This window comes from Meriones unguiculatus, chromosome 7 (genome assembly GCF_030254825.1).
Source record: "Meriones unguiculatus strain TT.TT164.6M chromosome 7, Bangor_MerUng_6.1, whole genome shotgun sequence".
Lineage (NCBI taxonomy): Eukaryota > Metazoa > Chordata > Mammalia > Rodentia > Muridae > Meriones > Meriones unguiculatus.
This window is the reverse complement of record NC_083355.1, coordinates 80,935,057-80,948,201: the sequence shown is the minus strand read 5'-3', so window position 1 is coordinate 80,948,201 and position 13,145 is coordinate 80,935,057. Positions and strand designations below refer to the sequence as shown.

Genomic DNA, 13,145 nt, shown 5'->3' with positions numbered 1-13,145 from the left:
TGCTGAAAATAACTGCAATTTGTAATGATAGTTAGAATTTTACAAGTCTTTGTTTCTACAATCTTATCAGATGGGTAGTAACATCCCTCACTTGCCAGACATTAAGCATTGTTGGTCCCAGGCATTTTTTTTTTTTTTAAGAGACATTCAATCTATACTGCCATTTAACTGATCAGGGCAAGGGTTAGGCGCAGTGTAGGGTGAAAGCCCCATCAGGTTATACATTCATGTCTCCCGATTCCCAGGTTCACATCCCGTAATTGCTGCCGGCAGTTCCCAAATCAAGGCGACCCCCAGCAGCAAGTCCCTGGAATCCCAGAGGGGTGCCAGCTTTCTGAGAAGGCAAGTGACCCTGCAGAGAGGTTTGCTAAGCCTGTGATCCTGCAGAGCTTGTCCGCAGCACATGGTGGTCCCCACAGGGCCTGGCCTGGTGCTTTAATGGGGTTCAAGGTGAACAGAGAAGCTCCCTCAAGCCATGTCTTACCCTCTGCAGGGAGGGTAGTAAAAGTTTCCTAACTCTCTTCTTCCCGCCTTTTATTACAGCCCATTTCCTCGTAGCGTCATCCAAAACTTCATTTCCGAACAACTATATATCTTCTTTTAAAACACTCCTTTTTTAAAAAATTAAATTGTGTTGAGAATTTTGTCTACGAGAACTATATTTACGTCATTCCTACTCCCTTCTCCTCCCACCAACTCCTTCCATGTCTTCACCCCAGTTCATGATCTCTTCTTCTGTAATTATTATTACTAAACACACACACACACACACACACACACACACACACTTGCACATACCTTACTGAGTCTATTTAGTGTTGCTCTTATATACATGTGTTTAGGCTTGATGGCTTGGAATTGGACAACCCGACTCCAGGAACCTGGCCCTGGAGAAAACTGATTTATCTTCTCTTAGAAGACATTGGTTGCCTGTAACTCTTCATCTTGTAGTGACGCCTTGTGACATTTACCCCATCCTCATTGCCGTATCAGCCGCTGTTGTCATTATTTGGGTGTTACTAAGGCAACCATATATCGAGACTTCATGGATGTGGCATCCCCTGTCATGCTTAGAAGACACATTCTAGCAGCAGTCTTCCTGGTCCCTCTGATTCTTTGAAATTTTTGCCCCCTCTTCTGCAATTTTTCTTGAGTCTTAGGTGTCAGACTGCACTTATTGGGCAAGGCATCCCTAAGGTCACCAATCTCTGCGTTTCGACCAGTTGTAGGTCTCTGTAATGGTCTTCATCTTCTGCCAAAAGAAACTTCTTTGGTGAGGGCTGGGAGCCATGCATATGGTGCCTCTACTGTTCCCAATGGACTCTTTGCATCAAGACTGACTGGTAGCTGGAAAGGTAGACCATGGGCAATGCTCCTGACAGTCCCTCTCCATTCTCTTCACACCCTTCCATCTTTGGCTTTGTTCCATCCTTGTTCTCTGGGAGTAAGAACCCCTTTACAGCCAGCTCCTAGAAGCTAAGCCAGAATCTATCTAAGACTTAGATGTGACAACTCCAGTTCTAGGCTTTGGCTGCATATTGAACCATCTGGAGAACTTTCATTATCTCACCAAACCAGGCAGGGTCTCTGGAATGGTACTATAACTTGGCTCCCATTTCTCTGTCTGATAATTGGTGATAGGCATGGTCATGTGATGAGAAACTAGCCAACGGTCTATGAGGATGAGGCAGGAAAATGTCTAGAAATGCTTCCAACATAAAAAAAAAAAAAATCCGTGATTCAAGAGAACACTCTTTGTCTCTGGAAGTTGTTGAAATGTGCATTTTAGAGAGGGGGCTTAGGTCGGTAAATGATTGGGGCTTTGGGGGCATTTTTGGGGGCATTTGGTCCTCCTAGTGTCCTTTCAGGTGACTAGTACTTTTAATTTATAAACAAGAAAACTAAGGTCCCCAGTGGTGTCACTATCCAGTGTCCCCAAGGCCTCATTGGCAACAGCTGCCAGAGTAGAACCAGGCTCAGCCGAGCTGTGCTTGGAATGCAAATAAATTTTATTTGACCTTGGCCACCCCTCTGATCACTATTAGTCATCAGAGCACAAAGACTATGATTGTCTCACTACCTGACGATTCCCAGGGATGTGCTATGAGGCTTTCTGAAGTAATAATAATAATAAAAGTTCCCACTTTCAGTTCTTGCCCACTTCCACGGTGTAAGTAATTAGCATCCCATCAACTCTGAGCCACCATTGAGTTCACTGGACATTAACTTGGGACAAGCCAGTGTGAACCAACACAGAAAACTACTAGAACATGGAGCAAGTGCACACATCCAAGCTTTGATGCTGGGTTTCCCTGCAACCCCAGAAGAGGACTTTCTTTTTAACACACAGCTCCCCAAACAGATCTTTACCCTGGAGTTCTGCATGAGTGTTTAACTCTCGTTCCTAGAAGGCAGACAGCACCAAGGGTGACAAACAAATGGGTGTGAATTTCAGGGTTTCCCCAACATCCACAGAGTGCTAATTCTGTGAACAGAGTCCCAGGAGAAATCTCTTTCTGCTGGGGACTGAAAGCCCTTGCCATTTGCTTGATTTCTTTGCTGAGAATTATGTGTACACTTGACGAGCTCCTTCGACAATGCTGAGCCAGGACTCGTGACTGTGAGGTACAGTGAAGCAGCAGGGTTTGGGCATGCAGCCAGCGGAAACATGGTGGGGAGCCAGTTCCAGGCTCGCCTGAGTCGGCAGTGAGATTGTGGTATTCTTGCAAAGCCTGTTCCAGACTGTGGCATGCTAGCTTCTAAGGGGTTGGGAAAGGGTTCCTGTCCATCATTCTCCCCCAGGACACAAACTGCCCATGCCTACTGATGGCGAACTCCTTCTCTCAGGACAGCCCTCAGACATTTGGATACATCTTTGAAAATATTCATTTTGGTACGAACACAAATTCCATTATCCTTATTGCATCCTGATGTGCCCCCATTGATTGAGGAAGTTCCTTTCTATGTAGCAGGCAGCACGCAGCCAGGACAGACCCCTATGTCAATCAGCTTTCTATCAACATGATTAACACCCAAAATAAATCAAGTCCCGAAGAAGAAATGTTTATTTTAACTCATGTTTCCAGAGGTTTCAATCCATGGTCTCTTGACCTGCTGCTTGGTACAGCATATCACAGCCAAAACACATGGTAGAGGAATTCTGTTTAACTTTTGGAATCCAGGAGCAAAAAGTGATGGGAATGAACAAGGATCCCAATGTCCCCATAAAAGCATATCACCAACGACCTCACTTCCTCTCATGGGTCCCACCTCCTCACCTCCCAGTAGCACCACCTTGGGGACAAAGTCATCAACCCACGGACCTGTTGGGAACAATGAAAACTCAAACCACAAAAGCCAGGCCTAGTACCCCATGAACATAGTCCCAGCATCTCAAGCGGTTAAGGCAGGAAAATCACAAGTTCAAGGTGAGCCTGGGCTCTGTATTAAGACTCTGTTTCAACCACAGCAGCATCAGGAAGAGAACACCCAAAACACAGCAGCCAGGTTATGCTATAAGAACCAAAGTTGGTCATAGCCTCCGTAGTGTTAAACAAAAGTAAGAACAATAGCAATTAGTCCTTGCTCACTCTAAATACACTTCATGGGTTCTCCATGGCTCATGTTAATCATGCAGGGATCCACACTAGTCACTATCTCATTATAGCCACTCACTGGAGGAAAAAAGACCCTTTGGCCATCACTGAAATTATTCCCACTTGCAATTATTTTAACACCGTTCTACTCTCCGGACATTACCTGAGGACCACCCTAGTAAGTTTTCCCGTACATGGTACACTTGCTATTTTAGACTTTAAGATGGTAGGAAAATGACATACATTCGGTAGAAACTGTAATTAGAATTTTGAGTTTCGATCTTTTCATAAGCTAGTAACATGTATTATGATCCTTTCTCGGGATGCTGGGCCATGGCAGTGAGCTGCAGTTGACAGTCCCGTGACCAGTCAATACTCTGCAGAGCGCGGAGCTGTGATGTTTGGTAGGTGAGGCGGCTTAAATGCACTTTGTAACTTAGGGTATTTTCAATCTACCGCAGGTTTATTGGTTATGAACAGCCTCTTCCTCAGTCAAGTAACGCTGCATTTAAAGGTGCCTGTGATATCAGCTCGCTTCTCCTCTGAGGCTGTCCCTACTTAGCTCTCACTTGTGTTTTTTGCTCTTGCCACAGGTCAGCTCACTTCCCTGGAACATGATCCAGCTTCATCTTCCTCCATCATGGTACCTAGAGTGTTCATTTTTCCAGACATGGTCAAGCCAAGGCAGTGTTCAGTGCGGTTTGCTTTCGGGCTCACTTGAGACCCAGTGCTTGCCACTCTGAAGGATAGTTTTTATCTGGTATCCACAGATTCCTGCTGTATTTTCATTAGCGCTCACATTTGTAGCAGCAATGGATATCTTGCCCTTGTTGTGTCCCTATAACTTAGAAATAGGTAAATATTAGTAATATTTGCTGAACAAACTTTGTTCTACCTAAATTATCTTGCTTTGGCTATCAAGTCCTATGGCTTCCCTCTCCTCCTAACACAATGAACTTTTTAAGATCCAAAATGTAGCTTGTGTTTATTAGTTAGAATTTCCCCAGCACAGACTATAACCCGAGTTTGTATTTGAAAAAGCTAATTAGATTAGGACAAGGTGGAGGCAATGATCTAAACAAAGCTGCCTTCTGTTGAGTAGGTTGTGGTGAGGAATATAACTTGGAGGCTGAAGGCCTGACTCACTGGTTAAGGGTACTGGCTGCTCTTACAGAAGACTGTTCAGTTCCCAGCATCCCTGTCAAGGAGCTCACAGTGTTTGGAGCTCCAGCTCCAGGGAAACCCAGAGCTGGCTTCTGGCCTCTGTGGGCAGCTGCACACATATGCCCATAAATAAAAAGAACATAAAACCTTAAAAAATATTAATATGTCATATCCATGACCACTTCATTTCCAGGAATACAGGAAACTTGGGGGTGGGGGAACCTATCTGTCTGTCTGTCTGTCTATCTATCGATCTACTTATTTATTTATTTATAACAATTCTAGGTTTTCCAGCAACTCGAATGTGCCTGGAATATAGTAAGTAGTCGGTGAATCCCAGTTTAATGAATGAGAAACCCTCTAGGTTCATTGACTCTTCTCTCAGATTCTCCTGGAAGAACATGCGTTGTTTTGAAAAAAGTATTTCTTTCTTATGCCATTTCATTTTTGTGTTTAGTTATTGTTAGAATGTAAAGCAGCAGTGGCGTGAGATCACCCTCCAGAGGCACTTGGCTAAAATAAAGAGCCACGTGACACTGACTTGGGAGAGCATTAGAAGATGCGGCATCACGCCATAGGCAGTCCTATGGGGCCTTCAATGGAAGGACAGTTGCATTCCTTTCAAATATCAAAGAGTTGCCTCATTTCAATGGGATATCTGAAGGAGAGTGTAGCCTGACAGGCATCCTGAAGGAAAGAGCTTTCAAAGCCCTGGGACAGAGCAGGTTTCTTATTCTTATAGGTTTCCCAAGTAAGTGGTGGATAAGGCTTCCTACGGCATCTAGCCTAGGGTGTCTTACCTGCTAGAGTACAGACTATCAACTTCTCTGGAAGGACTGCAAGCCGCAGCTCAGCATGTTCTCTTGGCATCAGTTCTGTGTCTGAGAAACAGAGAGAGAGACAGAGACAGAGAAAGACAGAGAGAGAAACAGAAAGACAGAGAAGAAAACTAGGGAGACTGTAATCTAATAGTTACAGTATTGTAGGCTTGAAGTCTTAAGTAAGATTAAAGGAAGGATTGAAATTTGTTTTAATCAAAGGAGAGTAGCGCTGTCTCCAGGCTGCAGAATCACCTCTTCAGACTGATCCTAACCCATTAACCACCACACTCTGGGTACTGCCGCTCTTTTAATCCACACTTGCCACAAGGAAATGAATTGAGATCTTGTTACTTATATTGTTAAAGCTCAGCCACAGAAAACATACCACCCATTCTTGAAGTCTAGGAATCATCAAAGAAAAAAAAAAGCAATGAGATTGCGGTTGATCATTGACATGTCTCAGGGGGTAAAGGTGTCTGGTGCCAAGCCTGAAGACCAGACTTTGATCCTCAGAACCCACGCGGTGGAAGGAGAGAGCTAACGCCAGAAGCTGTCCTCTGACCTCCACACTTGCAATGCATCATACCCACACTGAGGAAGGCATCCTACCCACCTCTCTACCATAACAAAGAAATACACAAATGTAACCTTTGAAGTTAATTTTTCCCACTGATCAACATCTCGTCCAGTTTTTCAATAACGTTGCTGAAATAATTCTTGCCTCAACATTTTTACCGGCATTCATCCGAATGCCTCGTAGACTCCCATCTCTGGGATACGGTTCATTTTATTAGTGGGCGGCCCACCCTCTTCACTGGCATAACCCTTTCCTTGGAACAGGGAGGTTCCAAGGAACCTGTTATACAGGCTGTTGACCCTTTAATATAGTTCCTCATGTCATGCTGACCCCAACCGTAAAATTATTTTCATTGCTACTTCGTACCTGTAGTTGTGCTACTGTTATGAATGGTAAGGTAAATATCTGCTATGCAGGATGTCTGACATGGGTCCCGTGGAAGGGTTGACACCCCCCACCCCAAAGGGGTCGAAGCCCACAGGCTGAGAACTGCTGCTTGAGAGGAAGAGCATGCACACTGGAGTCCCACCTTCCCTCCTAGTAAATGCTTGGCTTGCACCTGCTCACAAGGGAGCTTAGCTTTCTTGTGATCCTTGTAAGTCTGTAATTCCCTTTTCCTTTTTGCACATGGGCACACATGGGAACTAGGAAAGGCAATGGGGTAAGGGGTGCTGGTGAGTACATGACCATGGCAATGAGAGATTTGTGTCTCAAAAAGAATCTTGAGACAGAGAGAGCATGTAGAGATGAGCTGAGGCATAAAGATTGCCCAGAGCTGGACAAAGAGCGAACCTGAGGGGAGGTTCATTGTATGACAGGAACATTATCAGTAAGGACAGAGGGCCTCATTTGGGCATCGCCACCCACTTACTTTTATCCAGCAGAGCACAAGGCTGGAAAAACTTGAGAGGTCATACAGGGTATTTTTGGCAACGTCTGGTCAAATGACTACTCGACTTTCCCTGGTTTCTAAATTTGAAATGTCTCTAACGATTGTCTCACTTTTGGCAACCCACTCGAACATGTCCACACCTGGTAGTAACACAGCCTTCCCATTGTCTCACCCAAATTCTTCTAGCAGTGGCTCAAGTCACTGGGATAATGAAGTCCCTGTCGGGTAATAACTGCCCTTGGTAGTGGCATGAGACAGGTAACTGTGGGATCTGGGAGAGCTGTGGCATGCGGCAGGGAGAGTTAGGGCTGTATTCAGAAGGGTCTACAGGCCTGTGGAGGCTCTTTCTTATTTTTATTTATTTATTTATTTTTTTTTTTTACCACAATACATCTTCAGAGAGCTTGCCTCAAAGAGAAGAGGGTATTGGCTCTGCCATTGGCTTCAGGCTCTTGGGCAGATGTGGCAAGGCTTACTGATTGTCTTGACTATGTCTTTGCTTCTGGACACTGGTCACACAGCATGCTGAATGACCATCCATAGGGTACCTAGTCGGTACCCAAGATGGCTGTGGTCCTTGTGCTAGTTTGATCAGAAGTGAATTTAAATGAATCCTGTAGTGAAATCTAACAGGACAAAAGCATTCCTGTCATGCTGGAGAGAAAAGCCACTGAGGAAAACCACGGGCATTTCTCAGCCTGGCTGTTTTAGAGTGGGCTGTGTAGGAGGCTCTGAAGCTAAGCAGGAGAGTGGATTCCCCTTAAGTGGAGATGCCTCAACATCTGTGTGAGAAGATCATGAAGGACGTGGGGGTCCATCCTGCCCATTGTCTGAGGGACGTCCCAAGCTCCACAGAACAGCTGGTAGTGCCAATAGCTAACACTGAGCACATCCAATGTCCTTGCACTAACTGGACACTTAGCATTTATCACTGAGGCATTAACACAGGGCAGGCAGCCTTTGTCGTCTATGCTTCACCGACAAGAACACTAAAATTAGACAACATCGAGTCAGCGGGGGCTTAGCCCAAAGGTCTGACCCCCACTAAGCCTGCCCTCTCAACTTGGGGGCCTCTTGCCTCACATGGCAGAGAGAAGTGTTCCCCCCAACACACACACACACACACACACACACCTTAGGCATTCTGTGCTGGGGAGGAGCACACAGAGTGATGACAGAAGCAGAAATACACGGGAAAGGTGGTCGACATTTCTGAGCTCCAAAGGAACCTTCAGAATAAACACACAAATGATTTTTAAGACATTTTGATTGGAAAGCTGGCCATGTAAGAGGCTTGGCTCTGAAAACCACGTGGAGGGAGACTAGGGGGGAAGGGAAAGACAACTGATCAGAATTAAGGTGGGGCAGGAACAGGATGAAGCCCAGGGGCACCCTCAGCTCTAGTTAGCATTCAATGCAGGAAGGAAGAGGGACAGGAGAACTCTGTCCACATCTGTGCTCTGCTGTCTCCTCCAACTTTCAACCCAGCCCCGAGGAACCTGTGACCACAGGGCTCGTGGCCAGGAGAACCTATGACTAGTAGGGGCTCATTTCCTGCACAAACGTCTGAGCTTGGCTCAGACTCTTATCTTTGGATGATATAAAAGGAGGAATTAAATGACCCAGCATGCCTGTAAAGCCAGGGCATCACAGTTGGCTGGTTACTGTAGGTCAACACTGCCAGATGAAGCAATCAGGAAGACCCAGACTGAAAATAAAGAGAAAAGGCTTGGGAAGTGGTGAAGGACAGACACGTGCCTGGAACTGTTGAAGGCATTGCACACCCAACGGCAGTCAGTGTTTCAATTCCTGCTCTTCCCTTTGCAGCAAAGTCACAATGGGTTCGAGACTGTAACTGTGCAGCTGACACAGGCTGCCTTGTGGCTGTACATACCCACCTTCTTCCTGCCGCAGCTGTGGGTGTTGCTCAAGGCCAGTCGGTAAGAGGGAAACTGGGAGTTACCAAAACACAGGCAGACCTCCAAGAGGAGAGGCATGATAAACTACAAAAGCACAGAGGTTATCCCTAGGGGGTTCTAATGGAGTTTAGGGGACCCAGTGTGACCCAGACTATTTCCTCTTTCATCCCTTTTCCGAAAGATGGGGAAATTAAAGTCACAATTGCATCACTGGGGCCTGCCCCAGTTCCCTGAATCAGGGGTGAGAAGCTCCGCCCTTGATTGCAAATTGAGCCATCTTCCCTGCAGATCTGTAAGTTTGCACAGGCGATAAGGATGACTAAGGCCCTCTTGCCAACTGGCAGCTTATTTCCTGCTCCTGTGAACCCCAGACCACACCCCTTTCACTGCTCTCAGAACCCCACAAAGGTAGGGAGATAGAATTGATTTTAAATGGAAAGCCTTTTTAATTTGGGCTAAAAGCAAGGACTCTGGAAATAAGGTGCGTGGTCCCCATCTTGGCTTTAATGATTTGGTTGTGTGACTTTGGACAAGCTATTAAAAAACAAAACAATAACAACAAAGCACCCTCCCCGTGCCTCAGTTTAACCCATGTGTACAGCAAAGGTGAGAGTACTTTGCTTCATAGAAGCACTGAATAAATAAACACACTTAATCTTTGTACAGCTGTTTTACATAAACCAAACCTGAAGAATGCCAGGCACAAAGACAGGGAAGCCCCAAGTCAGAATGAAGTCTCTGTTTCCCGGCAGGCTGTGGGATTAGGATGTAGAGCTTCAGACTTTAGATCCAGGTCCACCCCTTACCCAGACCAAGACACTGGGAAACCAGTAAATTCTACTTCTCTGGGCATTTCTGAATACATCTACGGGAAGCTTTTCCACTCATGCAACTTTTTTTTTTTTTTTTTTTAACCTGGAATGCCAAAAGGAAGCCATGATGGAGACTGTAGCCCTGCTCAGCTGTCTCCTAATTCCCCCAGGCTGTTTGCTGTTTTTAGGGATGACATGTTCTGACCAATAAAACGTTAGAGGAGGTTGCACGTGTTCCTCTGAGGAGGTGGTTAAGAAGCAGACATCCCTCTTCTTGCTCCAATTAGGAGACAGAGGGCCATGGGCAGGTGCTGTTTGTGAATGACAAATGAAAACTTTTTGTCTAGTCACTAAGAGTTTGAGGATTAGCCTGCTACAACACCACCCAAAAGTCACTGCCCAGATTCAGAGTAGAAGCGTGGACCAGTAAGATCGGCCACACCCTCCTCAGGGAAACAAAAAGCTGTGTCACTGCTTCCTCTCAGGAGTCTGTCTACAGTCCTGAGTTCTAATAACGGTGAAACGCTTTTTTAGTTTGATTAGACATCTGTTCTCCGAGTTGGGGGGGGGGGGGCGGGGAACAAATTACTCTTTACACAGAATTTCCTTTTGCTACAAAATGCCTTTATTTCCAGCCAGATAAAATTTTTCAACTGTATCTATGGTTACACATGGAAAGTTACATCTTTGTCACCGGCCTTGCTTACAAGATCCACTTTTAATTATTAATGTGTGTCTCAGACAGCCTTCTTTGCCTCTGCCCGTGTCATTTAAATAGGCCGCCAGTGGATCGGATGGGAACGGCCAGCGGGTGGCATGCGACCTGCCTGCTGAGCACCCTGCTGTGGCAGTGGTCCTTCCAAGAACAAGAGACAAAGAAGACAGACCTACGCAACGGGCGGAGAGGCCTTTCTCGGAATGCAAACCCCGGAATGAAGAAAAGCATCACGAGGATGACTCTACTGTGTATGCTACTGCAGACTGTGGCACCTGTTTTTTTTTTTTTTTTTTCTTCATCTGACAATAAATATCTAGTTACTGAAAGAAAGAGTGGGAGACTCAAGACACTGGCAGCTGTCGTGATGTCCAACTCCACTCTCAACACCAGGTTTTAGGTTGGGAGCTTGAAGGACGCCCTTCTGTCGTTTCTTCAGAGTGAATCATTCTACTCGGAATGTCATTCATTCCCCTAAAGAGACCTTTAAAATTCTTCATTAGCATTCAGTCTTTGGCAGACTGTGATATTGTCTTAAAGAAGAGCATGGAGTGTCTCTGGAAGTGAAAAAAAAAAAAAAAGGCCGGTTGGGCTCATAATTTCCAGGACCTCCTCTGTTCTTCTCACGGTTTCTTCTCTTGGCTTCTGTCCTTTGCTCCAAGCCTGAAATAGCCGTGGAGACTCATGGGTAGAGCAGTGTACATCTTTGTAACATCCTGTCTCAGTATCAACTACTGACATGTACCATGGCTCCCTGGGACTTGAGAAAGTGGCTCTCTTGAAGCTCCCCCCGTTCTTCGAGGAGTTATGAACATTTGCTCCTTGAAGGTGTAGGCGGTGTTCCAAGGTAGGGAATTCCCACAAAAGAAATTCCTGGAAAAACAGAAATCCACATTCCCCTTGGATTCTCATTCCCCATAAGGCTATGGTTGCAATTCTGGTGACACATAGGAAAAGTTTCTAAACTCATCCTGGTTAATCATTGGAAGGTGTCCCTCATCAATCGGAGTTAAAACTGGCTCTTCTTTTATGAAGTCTGGGTCAAAATTGCTGACATCTTCTCGGGATTTCTGTTAAAAAGAAAGAAAGAAACCATGGTCAAATTATATGTACCTAGGGTTTTGCCTCTTCCATGGGACTCAGCCTGTTTCAAGGAGTTCACAGAAGTTCTCTGCACCTTTGGTCAGTAGCAGCATTTATGGTTCTGATCCCATGAGCAAGCAATGCTTTAGGGCCGTGTATCTTGATGGTCTCTGCCGATTGCCTTGTCACTCATCCTCTGGTGGCTGTCTCTAGTCACCATGTCCTGCCAAGTGGGACAGCCTTAGACTGGGAGGCTACAGAATTAATGTGGTCACCCAGACTTGCTTACTCATTTGCTCACTATCCTCTATCTCACTGAGGGGCTGTTTCCCAGCAGGCCTTGCTCGGAATGGGGGGGGGGGGGGCGGGCAGGCCAGCTCACATCTGTCCAGAGGTTGAGTAATCTCATGCTTACCTCACTTACCGTGTTCTCAAGTGACTTCGTGGTGCTGCTGAGCTTAGAGCAAAAGTGCCTATCCTGTTACTGGTTAGAAACCCCAGTGGGCTGGAGCCAGATCCTTTTGGCTGCTTGACACTAAAGCCTGACAGGCAGGCCCAGACTAAGCTCACTCTGCAGGAACTGTGTAAATGACATCTTTATAAACGGATATGAAAGAGGTCTTTTTCTTTCTTTTTAATTGTTGTTAGACCTCTCGGCCTTCTGATTCAAGGATGCTTCACCTTTAGACCATGTCTCCTCCCTGATAATCTTGATCTATTTTTAGCTTGGCTTCTCTCTCCTCCTACTCAGGGATGCATAACTGTACCGCTCAGCTCACAGACTGTGAGGTGGGCCAATCTTAGGCTTTGTGGCTTAGGTCAGTACCACTGTGGCCATCTGCATTTCTCTAAAGGGGCTCTGCCTATCTAGCCTGAGTCCTCTCTCACAGCAGCTATGACAAGCTGTGCAGGACGAGCAGGCAGGCCCAGCGATGAGCACCCAGCATCTTCTCTACGGTCCTAGGACTTGGGAAAGGCACAAATGGTGCTCCCAAGAGGTATCAGAAAATTAGCTAGGAACAATAGCTTCAGTTACTTAAATTCTTCTAGGGATACTTAAAACATCTTAGGCATAGTAGATAGTGTCTTTTGTTTGTTTGTTTGTTTAAGTTTAAGGAAGGGCAGAGCTAGGGCAAGCAGGAGGTGAAAACTTTGCCTCCGTAGATCAGCCCAACCCTCTGCAGCTGGGTCTGGCAAACCTGCCATTCCAGAGGAGATATCAGCTTTTCCATGAACTTTGGTCATCTGAAGAAAAGGAAGGCTCTGTGACAGTGGCCTTGACACTCACAATTCTGGGTCGGAAAGGTGGTTCTAGTTGGCGATGGTTCAACTGGACCCAGTCGATTTCCTTAAAGAAAGGATGTCTCAAGATCTCATGTTCGCCTCCCTGAGTCAGGCTGCCCAAGCGCATGGTGGGGTTCTTGGTCATGAACTATGAGAGTGCGAGAGAGAGAGAGAGAGAGAGAGAGAGAGAGAGAGAGAGAGAGTCATTCATTCATTCACATACAGCCTGTCACAAGACAGCAGGCACCAGCCTTGGCAAAGGCGCTTCTGGGAGGTTTTTTT

General features: G+C 45.9%; 1 protein-coding gene across 1 annotated transcript in view; it reads right to left on the bottom strand.

The window, feature by feature from the left end:
• Positions 1 to 10,383: 10,383 nt before the first annotated feature.
• Prkch (protein kinase C eta) overlaps positions 10,384 to 13,145 on the bottom strand; it is a 198,001-nt gene continuing 195,239 nt past the window's right edge. Inside the window, exons 13-14 of the mRNA XM_060387646.1 lie at positions 12,868 to 13,011; positions 10,384 to 11,566 (exon numbers count right to left, since the gene is read on the bottom strand). Coding sequence (XP_060243629.1) covers positions 11,420 to 11,566; positions 12,868 to 13,011 — 291 coding nt within the window. The 3' untranslated portion in view covers positions 10,384 to 11,419. The remainder of the gene's footprint in view (positions 11,567 to 12,867; positions 13,012 to 13,145) is intronic.